Here is an 18,736-nt window from a genome sequence, read left to right on the forward strand (position 1 = left end):
AAATAAAAGCAACATTTACACACTAAATTCATTTTATTGACCTCTTTGCTATATCCGAAATAGCCAGCTAGGGACATCTTCGAGGGATGGACTTCGCTCTGTGTCACTGCGGCTCCCTGGACGTCCTTCACTGCTGCAAAACAGAGGCCAGAAGACAAAGCACAAAACACAACCTATGGCTTTGGACCTGGGTGAACAGAGTAAGGGAGAAGTCCTGGGTGTAGTAAAAAGAGGTGGAGCTGTGGAGACAACAAATAAAATGAAAAGCCTCAGATCCAAGTAAAAGCCATAATAATCAACTACTCCTTCCCACTATGATATGCCAACAGCCAATCAACACCTGCCCCTCAAACACCATGTATTGGATTCGGGCATAGCAACACCAGCATGGATTGCGATTATGGTGGGTACATGGGGTCCATGTAATTTCCTGGACAGCGTACTGGTACCGGCAATACATGTAGTCAATATACACTTTCCTAGAGAAACGTCGGGCTAATCTGAGGACTTGGGAACAGAGGCCACACATGAGAAGCCAGAACAACATGCACTAGCTTCACCTAGAAGTTGTGGGCTTCGGAAGTGCACGCCTGGCATGCACAAGCACTGGTGTATGTCCGTAAGCTTTCTTCGCTGCTCCTATGCTTGAGGACTACAAACTCCATGCATTTACTCACTCACTTCCACTCAGTCTGTAGGTGCTACTCCGTAGAAAGCATGGAATAGCCGGTAGACACTGGCAGGGAATGCGATTGGGCTCACCTGTCAGAACCTTATCCCAAACTATCTTCCCAACTCTCTAAAAAGTCTGGTCTTATCTGGCTAAGACATAACCTTTCAGCAGAGGGAGAGCATTTTATCGTTAGCTACGCCCCTCCAGTGGCCACCCCACCACCAGCCGCTCTGGGAAGACCACAACTAAAGCAAAAGGGATAAAAACCCAGTGAGTGCATCACCTGCAACAAGCACACAAGTGAACCATGACGAAATATTACCATCTGCATTGAGCACACAGGATATTCAAGGCAGTCACAGCCCCACCTACACTGAGCATACGGGGTGCCCAGCCTACTCGTAGTACTACTCAGACCTTGAGCCGACAGGGTACCTGTGAGATCACAAAACCACCTACACCCCTACACTGAGCACACGGGGTGCCCAATCTACTCATAGTACCACACAAACCTGAGCAGACAGGATAACCCGTGAGATCACAGAACTACCTCACTGAGCAAACGGGGTGCCCAATCTACTCACAGTACCACACAGATCTCAGCAGGCAGAATACCCTGTGAGATCCCAGAAGCACCTACACTGAGCACAAGGGGTGCTCAGTCTACTCACAGTACTACATAGGCCTGAGCAGACAGGACAGCCTGTGAGATCACAGAACTACCTCACTGAGCACACTAGGTGCCCTGTCTACTTGTAGTACCACACAGACCTCAGCAGACAGGATACCCTGAGAGATCACAGAAGAACCTACACTGAGCACACGGGGTGTCCAGCCTACTCGTAGTACCAAACAGAACTGGATGCTCAACCTTGGATGCACCTGCACGTGAAATATAGGATGCTCAACCTTGGATCCACGTGAAGACATAGGATGCTCAACCTTGGCTCCACCTCCATGTGAAAACAAAGGATGCTCAACCTTGGATGCACCTCCACGTGAAATATAGGATGCTCAACCCTGGATCCACGTGAAGACATAGGATGCTCAACCTTGGCTCCACCTCCACATGAACACAAAGGATGCTCAACCTTGGATCCCCCTCCACATGAACACATAGGATGCTCAACCTTGGTTGCACCTCCAAGTGAAGACATTGGATGCTCAACCTTGGTTGCACCTCCACGTGAACACATAGGATGCTCAACCTTAGATGCACCTCCACATGAATACATAGGATGCTCAACCTTGGATGCACCTCCACGTGAACACATAGGATGCTCAACCTTGGTTGCACCTCCACGTGAGCACATAGGATGCTCAACCTTAGATGCACCTCCACATGAATACATAGGATGCTCAACCTTGGATGCACCTCCACGTGAACACATAGGATGCTCAACCTTGGATCCACCTCCACGTGAACAAATTGGATGCTCAACCTTGGATCCACCTCCGCGTGAAGACATAGGATGCTCAACATTGGATCCATCTCCACGTGAACACATAGGTTGCTCAACCTTGGATCCACCTCCACGTGAACAAATTGGATGCTCAACCTTGGATCCACCTCCACGTGAACAGATAGGATGCTCAACCTTGGATCCACCTCCACGTGAACAGATAGGATGCTCAACCTTGGATCCACCTCCACGTGAACAAATTGGATGCTCAAACTTGGATCCACCTCCACATGAACACATCGGATGCTCAACCTTGTATGCACCTCCACGTGAACACATAGGATGCTCAACCTTGGATCCACCTCCGCGTGAACACATAGGATGCTCAACCTTGGATCCACCTCCACGTGAAGACATAGGATGCTCAACATTGGATCCATCTCCACTTGAACACATAGGTTGCTCAACCTTGGTTGTACCTCCACGTGAAGACATTGGATGCTCAACTGTGGATCCACCTCCATATGAACACATTGGATGCTCAACCTTGGATCCACTTCCACGTGAACACATAGGATGCTCAACCTTGGTTGCACCTCCACGTGAAGACATAGGATGCTCAACTTTGGATGCACCTCCAAGTGAACACATAGGATGCTCAACCTTGGATCCACCTCCACTGGAACACATAGAATGCTCAACCGTGGATGCACCTCCATGTGAACACATAGGATGCTCAACCTTGGATGCACCTCCACGTGAAAACATAGGATGCTCAACCTTGGTTGCACCTCCACGTGAACACATAGGATGCTCAACTTTGGATGCACCTCCAAGTGAACACATAGGATGCTCAACCTTGGATCCACCTCCACTGGAACACATAGAATGCTCAACCGTGGATGCACCTCCATGTGAACACATAGGATGCTCAACCTTGGATGCACCTCCACGTGAAAACATAGGATGCTCCACCTTGGATGCACCTCCACGTGAACACATAGGATGCTCAACCTTGGATCCACCTCCATGTGAACACATAGGATGCTCAACCTTGGATCCACCTCCACGTGAACACATCGGATGCTCAACCTTGGATGCACCTCCATGTGAACACATAGGATGCTCAACCTTGGATCCACCTCCACGTGAACACATAGGATGCTCAACCTTAGATCCACCTCCACTTGAACACATAGGATGCTCAACCTTGGTTGCACCTCCACATGAACACATTGGATTCTGAACCTTGGATCCACCTCCACGTCAACACATAGGATACTCAACCTTGGTTGCACCTCCACGTGAAGACATTGGATGCTCAACCTTGGATCCACCTCCTCGTGAACACATAGGATGCTCAACCTTAGATACACTTTCACGTGAACACATAGGATGCTAAACCTTGGATCCACCTCCAAGTGAACACATAGGATGCTCAGCCTTGGTTGCACCTCCACGTGAAGCATTGTATGCTCAACCTTGGTTGCACCTCCACGTGAACACATAGGATGCTCAACCTTGGATCCACCTCCACATGAACACATAGGATGCTCAACCTTGGATCCACCTCCCCGTGAACACATTGGATGCTCAACCTTGGATCCACCTCCACATGAACACATAGGATGCTCAACCTTGGATCCACCTCCACATGAAGATATAGGATGCTCAACCTTGGATCCACGTGAAGACATAGGATGCTCAACCTTGGATCCACCTCCACGTGAACACATAGGATGCTCAACCTTGGTTGCACCTCCACGTGAACACATAGGATGCTCAACCTTAGATGCACCTCCACATGAATACATAGGATGCTCAACCTTGGATGCACCTCCACGTGAACACATAGGATGCTCAACCTTGGATCCACCTCCACGTGAACACATAGAATGCTCAACCTTGGATCCACCTCCACGTGAACACATAGGATGCTAAACAGTCAAAGCATGATGTGAAGAATGGATACAAATGAAGAACTTACCTCATCATATGGGCAAGAGGAAACAATCCCACTAAAATTCCAAAACTCAGCCCAGAAATCTGGATAGGACTCCACAGACCACTGGTACAGCTCGTTGTAATTGGCTGAAAAATACAAACAACTCCATTACAGAAAGACATTCACCTCAGAGAGCAACAAAACAACCTGCTCTACACATAGTCAAACAAGTACTGACAAAGACAGCAGGTACCTGTGTGTGTTACGCATGAAAATTTGCCACTCCAACGAGAGGCTAAAGCAGACAACACCTCTATATCCTGATGAGGTGTTCCATACAGGGACAGATGTGCTGCACACCACTAATTTATCAAAAAGAGGAACTCAGGAGCTGGATTCATATAACCAAGGATTATCCACCTATCCAACTGAAATGCGGAGAATGTGGAATATAAGCCATGAAACATCAGTACAGGGACACATGTGGAACCCCTCTTTTCCCATCAGACATCTGTCTAAGAAGTGGCATCACTTCCTGCCTACTTCACTCAACTCTTCTAGGCAACCCACCGCCTGGCGTCCCCTGAAAAGGGATGGCATTGACAATGGTGTAAGCAGTCAGGGCATCATAGGGTCTTGGGCCTGAACCCCCGTTCCAGTGAAACCTACACTGTAAAATGATATTCATGTGCCTCCCCCAGCACCCCATACTCTCAATAAACAGACGTAGACAAACTAGACACACACATAGCATTCAAACAGTGCACAGACCCAATCTCATTCACATCACATCCATGGAGCTGCAGATATGCATTTTCCCTCTCTTTGCAACTCAAACAGCCATGCTCCAGCTCATCTACAGGCCTCCTAGTCAAAGCGAGAACTTCATTGATGAATTCTCTGTTCTCCTCACCTCCTCATCTATCCAACATGCCCACACTATACTCTTCAACCTCCTCGAAACAATCAAAGTGGTACAGGATTTCACACAATCAAAACGCTTCAAAGGCTACATCCTCAATCATCTTCTCAACATCACAAACAATCCAATCTAAACCACCCATACACTTGAACTGGACTGACCACTCTTCCATCCCTGTCTCCCTGCTCACCCTACTACTAACTAATCAAGGTGAACACAAAGAAGGAGACAGAAGTTTCAGATCATTCAAAGACTTCTTAATTGACAACTTAATGCTTACATTCATCTCTGACCCCATCAAGTCAACGTCCAACGCCAACATCCTTCTCAGCAACTTCACATGTTTTTAGAAAGCTATGTGAACATCCACACCCAAGCAGAACATGCCAGTGCAAGCCAAAGCCTTCAGACCCCTGGTATTCTAAAGACCTTGCTGGCTTAAACAACCCATCCGCAGACAGGAAAGTAAATGGAAGAAAATATTTACTGCAAAGACCTCGATAGTGAAGACCCTCCACGCAACACAAATACAGCTCAATGCCTCAGCCAAAGCAAAGTACAATACCATCGCCACCAACAGAAGCAGACCACTCTTCAATCAAGCACTGCATAACCTCCTGCTGGACCCACCTATTCCTCACTCCACAGAGACGTGCAGTGCCAACACTAGCTTATTCACTGAAAAAACACAGAAGATCAGACAGCAGTACTAAGTCTGCTTCATCCCTCACACCCACCCCTTCCCATAGAGTCCCGAAATGGTCAGCCTTCAAACCCATGCCTCCCTCAGATCCGGCTGACATACTTAACGCCCTCAAAGCCACGTTTTATGAAGCAGTCTTACCATCGCTTTTCATAAAAGCTCTCACTGGAATGCTCTTTTCACCCTACTTACGACTGGCAATGCCTCCTTTACTCAAGGCATCTTCCCAGCAGGTCTCACGTCAGGCCTCCCACTTCTAAAGAAACCTCCACTAGACCCTGAAGACTTCCTCAACTACCGGCCCATCACTCCCCTATCATTCATCAGGAAGAGCACTGAAAAAGCGGTATATGTTCAACTTAAATATCACAGCAATACTTACCATCTCCTGCACAACTACCCGTCTGGAATAAGATCACACTGCAGCATGGAGACCCCCACCTACAGATCATCAAACAATGCCCTCTTGAACGCAGATGAAGACACCCTACCTCCTGATATTGCTGGACTTCTGAGCTGCCTTTGATGACGTTGACCATACCACCCTCATGCACACCCTTGAGTTGCGCTTGGGATTCACCGGAAATGTTCTGCACTGGTTCTCCTCCTGCCTTTCCAACCGACACCAGTTTGTTCAAATAAACACCTCCAGGTCACAAAGGAGCCCTACTACATGCGGAGTCCCACAAGATTCCATATGGTCTCCTGAGATTTTCAACCTGTACATGTAGCAGCTCGGGCACTACTCACAGATCACAGCATCAAACTTCACCAAAAATGCCAATACTACACAACTATTTGAAAGTGTCCTCTGCTTCGGACAGTCAATGCCTCAAACACTGCTTGAACATCATTCAGATCGGATGTCCAGTGTCTACCTGAAGCTCAACCCAACCAAGACAAAATTCCTGTTATTTGCCAACAACAACAAAAAACTGTACAAATCTGGCTCAATGATATTAACCATGACGGTCTCAAATCCCAACCCTCATCGAATGCCAAATCACTTAAATTCACCCTGGACACCAACCTCTCCCTCAAATAACACATTGCCAAAAACGGAAAAAAAATGTGGAAGATGACCTGGTACCAGCTCTTTTTCTAAAGAACATTAAACCGTTTCTTCCAGAAAGCAACTTCAGAACTACTCAGTCAATCAGTCAATCAAAATACACTTTATTCGATTTTTGTTAAAATCATAAAAGGCAAGAAAAATACATACATTTAAAAACATTTTAAAAATGCCCACAATACATGTATTTTACACAGCGTCCGTAAAAAGAGTCACTTGATTAATCATCATAGTATATAAAAAAGGGGTTAAAATTGATATACTGGTTTTTAGTTTAAAACGGTACAGTTCTAGGGATTCTTTTGTTTCTTCCTCTGTATGCGGCTGTTAGAAAACTTGCAACACAAAAAGTGACATGTGCATCCGGTAGTCTTTGAAGATAAAGCAAGGCTGGTCTCACTTGTATGAAGCCAAGAGTTTTCAGCAGGGGTATTAGATATTTTGCCCTCTCCTTATTATAAAACGCACAGAACTACTCTTCAAGCCACCATACTCTCAAATCTGGATGGTGATACTGTCCTACTCCACTGTCTCCCACTCCACTGTCTCCCAGACTCCACACTGGCTTCCCTTTGGGGCATGCTAGTTGCTGCATCAAGGGTCTGAAGAAATATGATCATATCACCCCAATGCTAATGGAACTCCAATGGCTCCCCTTGCCAGCACACACCATCTTCAAATGTAGCTGCATTAGTTACAAAGCCAACACAACCAGCACCCTCACTTATCTTACAAACAAGATCACCATCTCTGGTGGTTCTCAGCACATCTGCAGCCAGGACACTGTCAGACTGCAGACTAAGAAGTATGAGAAAGAAAACACTAGACAACTGATCTTTTCCACCTATGCACCCAGGATTTGTGTTCTGGGTGCATAGGTGGAAACCATGTGCCATCCGAAACGCTGCTCCAATTTCGGAAAAAATGTAACAGTCATCTTTTTAAAGAACACTACATCACAGTGCATTAACCTTCCACAACCCATCTTCCTCTCCGACCAATCGCCTTCTTAAAGCTTGTTTTTGAGCATGTACATGAGCATCCGGATTGTGTGCTTTAACCAATTGGGCCCTCTCCATTGCAAGTCATACCTGGCAGACCTGCAAGCTATTAATTCACTCCACTTCTTTAAGATGGCCCTCATTAATTAATTAAAATCTTAAAATGTCCTGTACTCCTATTCCCACTGTAAAGGATGATGAACTTCCAAACCCAGAGAGAAACTCCCCAGAAACACACTGAATGTACAATAGGTTTTATAGCTACCTACCATATAAAATGTGTTAACTATCATAGTAAAAAGCTCATCATACTATCGCCAACCCTGCTACATGTACGTAACCTTAAAAATAGGACAGAAAGAAGGGGAGGTGGTGAGATGGTGAGGGGGAAAATAGAGTAAAACAGAACTTTCAGACTGGCTTTCAATTGCTGTAATAAAACCAAAGAAATGTGGTAGCTTTAGCCTGTGGGTTGATCCAAGCATTTTAAACAATAGTTGGAGAAATACTCAGCCATTCCTTAGCCTCAATCTGCGAGAATTGTGGAAGAGAGATGGAGTACATGGGGGATGAGATAGTGAGGAATGATGGTGGATTATCAAACAAAGAAGGGTATGACAAGTATGCTTACTGGAAATGCATTTTCTAGAGGAGCCAATTCAGATCGAACAACTTCCCAGTTACAGTACTTTGGGATTAGTCAAATAATTGAATCTGATGGAATAGACTAGACTGCAGAGCAGCTGGTCAAATTATGACTGTTCGTTAAGTAGGAAGGTGTATAGGATTATCATGAACTACTTGGAGAATAATACAAAAATTTAAAGGAATCCGAGTGTCTAAGTCACTATCATCCCTAGAAGGCAATTAGAGGGGGTACATTTGTGTCCCTGCATTCAATTCCCAGATGCCCGTTGACTTATACTATATTTAAAATGTGGGTGTATAAAGTACAAAACCAGGCCCTGTGTAAAGCATGACAGTGTTGTACAATCACAGATGGAAAAGGATATTACCCCAAACAAGAGTGGTAACTTACACCGCCTCCTCACACTCTTCTTCTGCACCTCAGGCAGGGCACCCTATGCACTCACCTAGCCTTGCCGTAAGGTTTCCCTGCACACCATCAGTACCTATGTAACTCCTAAACCTGTAAAACTATTTTAGTCACTGAACCAGGATCTCTCACCCCAATATTCCTTTTCTGTTGCCTACATTTACTTCCTTCAGCCGTTAAGTCAACAAGCCCTGAGCCCTAGATCCCACTGTTGCTCATGTGTGTGCTGATGGATCTCCTCCTACCTCACTGGATGAACGTAAAGGATCCACTTCCCACCGTTCACCACCGAACCCAAAGAGATCACCTGAGGTGTCCCCCCCAGTGCTCATTCCTCAGCCCCACGCTCTTCAGTGAATACATGACCCCGCTAGCCAACATCCTCAGATCCCACGGTCTCAACATAATTTCCTAAGCAGATGACACCCAACTCACCCTCTCACTCATCAACGACCCGATCACCACCAGAACCAAGTTCCACAGATGCATGGCAATCGTCGCCGACTATATGAAGAACGACTCCCTGCAGCTGAACACAGATAAGACAGACGTACTGCTCTTCGGCAACAGCAGCTTCAGACGAAAGGACTCCTGGTGTCCATCAGACCTAGGACCCGCACCCACTCCCCCCAACCACACCATAAACCTCTGAATCATCATTGACAACAAGCTCACCATGAAATCACGGATCAACGCTGTCTCCCTCACTCTATGCTATGTAAGATCTTCAAATGGCTAGCCCTACACACAAGAAACACTGTGACACAGGCCCTCATCACCAATTGACGGGACTACTGCACCACCCTCTATATAGGAATTACTGCACACCTCCAACAGAGACTTCAGACAATACAGAACGCCGTAGCCAGACTCATCCTTAGCCTTCCCCGACAAATCCACATCACACCCCACTCGCTTCCCATACAGAAGAGATGTCAATACAAGCTGCTGACCCACACACACAAAGGTCTACACAACCAAGGTCCCATCAACATTAAGCACCACCTGAACGTCCACCAACTGTGGAAAAGACTATGAACCTCCTCCCTCTCACTTGCCCACATGCTCCGCATCTACAGAAGTAGAAGTGGAAGACGCTCCTTCTCCCACATTGTAGCAAAAACCTGTAACAGCCTCCCCACGCAACTCCAGATCATCACCTCACTTACGGAATTCCGAGTGGCCCTCAAGCCCTGACTGTTCGAGTAAGCCTCAGGGACCTGCAAGCACCTGAATACCCTATCGGGTGATTAGCTGTGCTTTATAAATCCTGTTTCATTCTCTTACCTACATGCCTGTACACACCTCCTAATTCTACCATCATTTTGCTTGTACACTTCACACGACACAGCCACCTTGCTTTCTTTCCGGACCGGTCTGTGGGCTCTCTTCGGGCATATAGCCTCAATCCCTATAACCACCTCCTAGCACACACCCACTGGTTCCCCTGTAACTCTACTAAATTGTAGCGCTTTGCATGCGCCCCGTCTTGCCATTCACCACAGCACTTAGAGAAGCTGGATTCCCCCGAACCTCACAAAGGCACACCGCGTTGCCCCATGGCTCGTCTTGGACACCCAAGTACTCATCCAGCTTCCTCTGGATCCACTTTCCACTATCTGATTGCCACTCACCACTTGCCTATCCCAATGATTCCTGTAACCTCTTCTTTGCCAGGCTTATGTTCCATGCCACCTTGTACCATCTAGTGGAACTCCTGTATAGCCCATCTCCAACCCATTTACCCAGATTCTCTTCTGCCACCGGCCCACACCTAGCACTTACCCAGTCGCACCCCAAAGCTCTCCTGCAGGCCAGTTCGGAACCGATCCATGTTGGTGTTCCGCTTCGAGTCAGGGAACCAGAGCGCCTGGGAGCCCAGGATTTCCTCAGGGCAACCTGTCATGGTAGGAGGTGTCTGCTGTCAAAGGCGAGCAGAATAGCAGTTTGACTAAAAATGGTGCCCCTCAACTCCAAAAAGGGGAAGTTCTGCAGAAGTAGTCCTTGTCGTTACTGGGGATGGTTCTCGACAGCTAGAAGCAATGCTCCTCCTCAATGCCTGCAGGAAGTGCTCCTCCTCAATAGCTGCAGAGGGCGCTACTCCTCTCTCTCAGTAAAGAATGCTACTCCTTAATGACTGTAGAAGGTGCTCCTTTACATACAAGAGATGCTACTCCTCAATGACTGTAGGGAATGCTCCTCCTCCACCTACAAAGGATGCTCTGCCTCAAAGTCTGTAGATGGTGCACCTCCTCTACCTACAAGGGATGCTCTGCCTCAACGCCTGTAGAGGGGCTTCTCTACCTACAAGGGATGCTGTGCCTCAGTGACAGCAGGGAGTGATCTTCCTCTACCTACAGGGGATGTTGTGCCTCAACACCTGCAGAGGGGCTTCTCTACCTACAAGGGATGCTGCGCCTCAACGCCTGCAGAGGGGCTTCTCTGCCTAAAGGGATGCTGTGCCTCAACGCCTGTAGAGGGGCTTCTCTCCAGTCACTGCAGAAGGTCCTCTATCTCCAAAGAGTGATCCTCAGGCCTTTTCCTATGGAGTGCTGATCCAGTGTCTGCAAGGGGTGCTTTTCAGCTCCTTCCCTTCTCGCCTCCCTCCTTCAGGGGGTGCTGCTCCCCTCTCCCTGCAGGTGCTGATCTCTCCTCTCCCTCCTTCAGGGGTGTCTCTTCACTCCAGGGGTGCTGCTCTGCTCTCCTCTCCCTCCTGCAGAGATGCTGCTTCACTGTGTCCTGCAGGTGCTCCTCTCCCTCCTTCAGGGGTGCCTCTTCTCCCCTCAGGTGCTCCTATCCCCTCCTCTCCCTCCTGCAGCTGCTGCTCTGCCCCAGCCCCTCCGTCCTGCTCTGGCCCCTCCTCTCTGCTGCTTCTGATCCTATAGGTGAGGCCCGCCCCCAGCCGAGGCCCCGCCCCGCCCATGACAAGTAAACAACCGCCCCTGTATCCCTCCGCCTACGGCGGGAAGTAGTGCGATCTGTCACGGCACGCAGCGCGTCACGGTGACGACACGCTTAAAAGTGAGGACGGGCAGCGTGACCAGCGTCACGTGAATGCGAGGACAGCCGCCTTGTGAGCATGCGCAGACAGCACAATGTCCAACCCGCCAGGCGAGCCACAGCCTGACCCTGCGGGGAGGGGGGCGGGCCCTAAGCACTTATTATTGCTGTGTTTCATCATTCAAACAGCACACTGTGGGGGCCCAGCCTGTCCAAGGAGCCTTATGCGGGACCTCTGTGCTTACATCACACAGGGGCGGAGCTTACACTGGTGCAGCAGGTGCAGTGGCACCGGGGCCCTTGGGGGCCCCACTGAGCACTTATTATTGCTGTATTTCATCATTCAAACAGCACACTGTGTGGGCCCCAGCCTGTCCAAGGAGCCTTATGCGGGACCTCTGTGCTTACATCACACAGGGGCGGAGCTTACACTGGTGCAGCAGGTGCAGTGGCACCGGGGCCCTTGGGGGCCCACTGAGCACTTATTATTGGTGTATTTCATCATTCAAACAGCACACTGGGGGCCCCAGCCTGTCAAAGGAGCCTTATGCGAGACCACTGTGTTTACGTCACACAGAGGCGGAGCTTCCACTGGTACAGCAGGTGCAGTGGGACCGGGGCCCTTGGGGGCCCACTGAGCACTTATTATTGCTGTATTTCATCATTCAAACAGCACACTGTGGAGGCCCCAGCCTGTCCAAGGAGCCTTATGCAGGACCTCTGTGCTTACATCACACAGGGGCGGAGCTTCCACTAGTGCAGCAGGTGCAGTGGCACCGGGGCCCACTGAGCACTTATTATTGCTGCATTTTATCATTCAAAGAGCACACTGTGGGGGCTGCTGGGCAGTCCTAGGAGCGCGACAAAGGAGACTGTATGCAGCATCTCTCTCTTTACTTACATCACATAGAAGTATGGATTATAGAAAATGGTGTTGAATTTAGCTACAGTCGTGAGATAAACCCAATACTTCATTTATCTGCGTCCGTTGTCAACAGAGGTCAGCATCAGAGTGACAATAAACTGTCATCATGGAACGTTTCAAGTTGAGATCAATACTTGGAAAGATGGGGAAAATAACAGGGTAGAGAAGAACCATTAAATAAAGAATAACATGTGAAACATCTTCCCTTGATGAAGGACAGGAATCCATAATCTTGCACGGCTTTTCCTGGGACAATTCTTCACCCATTCAGCCAGAGTCAAACTCTCCATGCGAACCCATCTACAGAAAAGGGGATAGCTTAGGAAGTCCCAAAAAATCTAAATTCAAATTAACTCAATACAATGTCAGTTCAAATTCTTATTCCAATCGTGCGCCTTCTTCTCTGAGGTTTAGCCAATGCAAAAACATTGCTTGGGAAGCCGAGTAGGTATTATCGCAAATTTGGCTTGAGGTAGTGATCATTCAAACACCGAGATTCTTCTCTTATATTTCAATATAATGCATGTTGGACTTCCCAAGCACTCCCTATTTACCTATATGTGTTCATTTGAATTCATGGTTTCTGAGCAGTAGAAGCCCTAGAAGGTTGAGTGTGATTGTATTTATACTCCGAACAGAACGCCTGTGCGGCCGGGCAGAGCCAATACTGCTCTTGGATAAGTCTCCATGTGAACCCTCCTTGTTTTTTGCAACAGGGGTTTAGAAGACGGTGTAAGATCAGGCAGTGGAGGTCCATTCACCCTAGACACAGATCGCTTCAACCCTTACAATGCTTTTGAAACAAAATGGCGATCATCATTATCGCTGCTGTCTCAGGGAACAACAGTTCATTGATCCACTCAGACACTGAACACACACTCCAACATTCTCCATTCTGAGATATAACTCTTCCCTTGTTAACTTTATCCTCCTTTAAATCTCTGAAGAATTTACTTTCTCCATTGTCCACATGCCTAAGAATTATAACTAGATCCACTTTGACATTAGACACACTCCCTTTATGTAACTTATTATGACGGGCCTTAGATGTTTCCTGGTGCTGATGATCCTTAGTGTGTTCTTTGTGTGAAGGAAACAGTGTAAGGCCAACAGATAATGAGTGCAATTTGGACTTATGCCACCAAGGGCAAAATTAAGATGTGGGTTCCCTACCATTTAACAAGAAAGGTGACACACCTGTGACAGTGTTGGGTGGAAGCCTACATGCCCACAGTCTTTCCCTGATACATCAACTTACGAGAGCATCTCTCATCTGTGCAAGTTGGACTCTGTCTTGGAGGTACTCATGAAAACATTCTAACATTACACTCAGGATCATAAAAAGCTGTTTTGATAGGCTTAATCTCATGAGGCATAAGACATTTATTCATATCAACATTTTTTGGTGACAAAAAAGTATGGAAAACCCTCACAACTGAAAACTTCCAGGAGAACTCCCAACACTATAGCTGTGATAGCTCTGTCAGTAAACATCATTTCCGGCCAATTTCAAGTGTATTCACTACCACAGCATATTGTATGCTGGTCAAAAATTCCGAAAAGTAGAGTAAATGTCTTTGTCAGGCAAAAGTAGGTCAATAGATGGATTATATAGGTGTGAATGTGGTCTTGCAATTCTTATTCGAATTGGAACCCACTTTACTCTGTCTAATCCAATGTTCAGCTTCATTGTCCAGGCACGCCACCAGAAATAATGCCTCACCAGATATCTGATGGAAGACATTCCCATGTGTCTTTTGTGGCCGTACTTTAAAAGGACTTCACAAGTTCCCATTGGAGGGTAAACATTTATAATTGCGAAAAACAAGTTCTCCAACAACAACCAAGCTCTGGTGAAATGTGAAAAAAACTATTGGCTGGAACCTTTAGGATCCGTCTGGAAGCAGATATGGCAAACTTAGTGGGCTTCGTGCTGCAGAATTTGTCAACCGATTTGACACAGTATTGCATTCAATCCTTCTCTGCACTTTGGCTGAGCTCAGCCTCAAAGAGTGAGCTTTACTGTGGTGCAAATCTGTTGGGATCTGGATGGAATGTGTTGGGGGTGGGAGCTCGTGGGTGTTCTGGTTTGGAATGTGTAGCGGCAGTTGCTGCCAGGAGTTGGAGGTCACCAAATGGAATAAAGCTGATGCCAAACCTACCTGTTGTCTTCTATTCAGTGGTGACAAGTTGGTCTTGTGCCTTCAGTTTCCCCGCCAGTGGGGTGGTTGCAACAATCCAATATCAGAATTTTCGCTTATAGTGGTAAGCGAGTTGAAGTTCTGGGAAAGTTTAGGGCCAATCTTGCCTTTGGTGAGGATCTGCCTACTGCGACTGTGTATGTGGTGAACGAAGGTGCAAAATTGTTGGGGTGGGAAGAGCAGGGCACACTTGGCATCATACTAGACTCCAATCATCCTGACACGGCGGTGCCCCGAAGGGCAGTTATGCAATTTTATAATTTGCTTTCACCAAGTTCAACCAGTGTGAGCATGGTTGCTCATATGTCAAGCAACAAGTGGATACAAAATTATCCTGAAGTTTTTAATGGGGGTCTTGGAAAATTAAAGGGATTTCAGCATCACATTGTGCTCAGGGAGGGTGCTAAAGCTGTGGATCATAAAGTATGCAAAGTACCCGTAAGTCTCCGGAAGGAACTTAAGTGTGAGTTGAAACGATTGTGTACAATGAGGGTAATTGAAACCATTGAATGCTCTGAATGGTTGGCCCCTATTGTTTTAGCACACAAATCCGAAAAATCCCCGAGGATGTGTGTAGATTTGAGAGATCTTTACCCTAACATCTGGGTTGATCGCCAACCCCTACCAAACATCAATGAGATGTTGGCTACTTTGGAGGGTGCCAGGTTTTTCACTTCCCTGGACATTTCCTCAGCTTACCATCAAATTTAACTTTGTAAAGATTCAAGGCGCCTTACATCATTTGTTACACCTGAGGGGGCTTATTGTTACAAACGTGTGCCGTTTGGTCTTGCCTTGGCTTCTGAAGTTTCAGCGATTTATGAACAATTTATTCAAGGACACTGTAGGAGTTGTGTTTTTCCAAGACGACATTCTGATTTATGTTAAAACTGAGTCCGAACATGATGACAGGGTTAAGCATGTTTTAAGTATCATTAGGTCTAGTCGCCTGACATTAAGAAAAGATAAGTGCAAATTTCTTCAAGAAGGTGTTGACTACCTTGGTCACCACATCTCTCACAAGGGTGTGGAACCCAAATAAAAAACGATTGAGGCTATCCAGAATGCGCCCACACCAGTGAACAAGGACCAGCTCCGCTCTTATTTGGGGTTGGTAGAATACTACGCCAAATTTGTGCGCAGCTTTCCTAGCAAAACAGCGTCTATGCAGAATCTTTTGAAGAAGAATGTCAAGTATGTGTGGGATGATGATTGCAAAAACAATTTTGAATTGATTAAGCAAGAAATTGTACATGCTCGCTCTCTCAAACTGTTTATTATTAATGACCAGTGCATCATATTCAGGGACGCAAGCAATGTGGGTTTAGGGGCTGTCCTTATGCAAAAAAAAGAGGTGATGGTTGTGAGGAAACGATTGCTTTCACTGCAAGAACATTAAGGGGAGCTGAAAGCACTTATTCCAACATTGAAAAGGAAGCTTTAGCCTAGTGGTGGGGTGTTCAACACGTCAAGATTTTTTTGTGGGGAAATTCATTTATATTAAGGAACGATCATAAACCCTTGATTGATCTTTTCACCAATAAAGGAGGTGGGAGGGCTACTCCTCGTATTACGAAGTGGCAGTACAGACTGCAAGAGTTTTGTTACTGCCTAGAATATGTAGCTGGTCCAAAGAATCATCATGTAGCCGACTGTGTATCCAGTTTACCTATCTCTGGTGGTGAATGTTTAATGGCATCTGATGACTTGGAAATGCTTTGTGCGGTTTGCTCTCTTGAGAACACAGTGGGTGGTGCACTTTACAAACAAGAATGGTTGCAAGCCATGTCAAGTAATGTTGAGATCAGAATGGTTATCAACTTTTTAGCTGGAGTGTGGTCCAACAAAAAGGACTGTCCATCCAAATAGATTCCTTGCAAACGAGTCGGTGAGGAAATGTCTGTGGTCGGTGGTTTTCTAAGGAGAGGTGGTTTAGTGGTGGTTCCTGTGTGTATCTGCAAGAAGGTCTGGACTCAGTTCATGAAGGTCATCTGAGTATCCGTGCCATGAAGTGCAGGGTTAGGGAGGATTTTTGGTGGCCTGGGTTGGACAGGGATGTTAAACACTATGTTCGTGATTGTTGCATTTATGTTTTGAGCGATAAGTCAAAAGTGACTCTTCCTTCTCCTGTTGATCCTGGCGTTGTGAAAAACTTGCTGTGGTGCAAACTTGCCTTTGATGTTTCCGGTCCCTTTGGGGTGATTGGAAGTTCACCCAAGTCTGCTTTGGTTCTCATTGACTACATGTCAAAATGGCCTGACGTCAGGTTTGTAGATAATGTCAATTCTTTGTCAATCATCAACTTTTTTCAAGATGTGTTTTTTCTGAGAAGGTTTTCCTGAGGATTTGGTGTCTGACAACAGTACCCCGCTAGTGTCCAGAGACATGCAAGACTTTCTCAAGGATATTGGTGTTAAACATATTCTCATTTCTCTTTATCATCCCAGCAGCAATGGTTTGGTGAAACGCTTTAACCCCTTTGCTGCGGGGGTTATTTTCACCGCTGTGCTGAGGGGGAGGGGGGCGCGCACGGCGCCCGCATGCTCATGACGAGCTGAGCTCGTCATGACCACACCCCTTCCCGTGGAACGCTCAGCACAGCAGGGGAATTATCCCCGCATGCGAGCGTTCCACGACTCATGACGAGCTCAGCTCGTCATGAGCATGGAAAGAGTTAACTGAGTCATCAAAGTACATTTGCAACTGGCTTTGGTCAATTGTTTGCAGTGGTGGCAAGCCATAACTGACATTGTGGGCGGTAAGAACTACCCCTCATGTTAGCGCTGGCATGGCCCCATTCACCCTGCTCAGGAGCAGAGTTGCTGGCCTCAAGCTAAACAAGAATTGGATGTCCAGGAAAGGCGTTGACAAGGAGGGGTTGATGAGTGTGGTGGATGTTAGAGCTGCTGTTCAAACCAAGTATAGTACTAGGTTTGGTAGTTCCAGTGCTCTTTCTGTCGATGTGGGTGATTGGGTCAGAGTCAAGAAGGCTGGTTTTATCCGCGATGGCGAGTCACGCTTTTCGGCACCCATGAGAGTGCATGAGGTGAAGGATCACGTTGTGGTGTTGGATAATGGCAAAGTATGGAACAAGTGTGCGATTTCGGTGGTGCTTGAATCCAAGGCTAGGTACGTCAATGAGAGAGGCGTAGCTCACTCATTGCTGGAAACCATGGGTGGTGGTGCAAATGGGGAGTCAAATGTTCACCATGATTGTGTGTCTGGGAGGAGTGTTTCTTCTAGGGTGAGGGTTTCCCCTTCTACGTTTCAAGATTACATCCTGTTGCAGACTCTTGTCTGTTCAAGGGTTTTCCATACCTGTTCCATGAGATGTGCCTATGTTATTGCTTTTATGCATTTACCTTGCTCTGCTATTTCTGTACATATTTTGTTTTTATCATTCATTGTTTCATTTTTTCGGTGTTGTGACGGAAGGGGGGCGTGTTGTGATCTGGATGGAATGTGTTGGGGGTGGGAGCTTGTGGGGGCTCATGGGTGTCCTGGTTTGGAATGTGTGGTCCAGTGCCAACGGCAGTTACTGCTGGGAGTTGGCGGTCACCAGACAGAATAAAGCTGATGCCAAACCTACCTGCCGTCTTCTCTTCCAAATCCTAATTAATGGATCATTCCATGTTGAGTTTCATCCACCCTGTTAGCCGAATATAAACCCTACATCAGTAAGTCTCACAAGGGTCAGCACTTAGCCCCACGCTGTTTACATTTATAACTGGCCTCTGTTGATACTTATAACATCCTTTGGACTCAGTTATGTGAACTCTGCTGCCATCATCCAGTTGATCATCTCTGTGGGGCTTTCAGATCCGGCATCCTCCG

General features: G+C 46.9%; 1 protein-coding gene across 2 annotated transcripts in view; it reads right to left on the reverse strand.

Moving 5' to 3' along the window:
* The window catches only part of AACS (acetoacetyl-CoA synthetase), a 324,332-nt gene extending 312,530 nt beyond the window's left edge, over positions 1-11,802 (reverse strand). Inside the window, exons 1-4 of one of the 2 annotated variants that reach the window (XM_086942682.1) lie at positions 11,177-11,802; positions 10,951-11,080; positions 10,562-10,850; positions 4,064-4,167 (exon numbers count right to left, since the gene is read on the reverse strand). In XM_086942682.1, the coding sequence (XP_086798808.1) occupies positions 4,064-4,167; positions 10,562-10,682 (225 nt within the window). In that variant the 5' untranslated portion in view covers positions 10,683-10,850; positions 10,951-11,080; positions 11,177-11,802. Of the gene's footprint in view, positions 1-4,063; positions 4,168-10,561 lie in introns of both variants that reach the window. The other variant, XM_086942681.1, reaches the window with a different exon arrangement.
* Between the last annotated feature and the right edge of the window lie 6,934 nt (positions 11,803-18,736).

Source organism: Lissotriton vulgaris, chromosome 11, assembly GCF_964263255.1.
Source record: "Lissotriton vulgaris chromosome 11, aLisVul1.2, whole genome shotgun sequence".
Lineage (NCBI taxonomy): Eukaryota > Metazoa > Chordata > Amphibia > Caudata > Salamandridae > Lissotriton > Lissotriton vulgaris.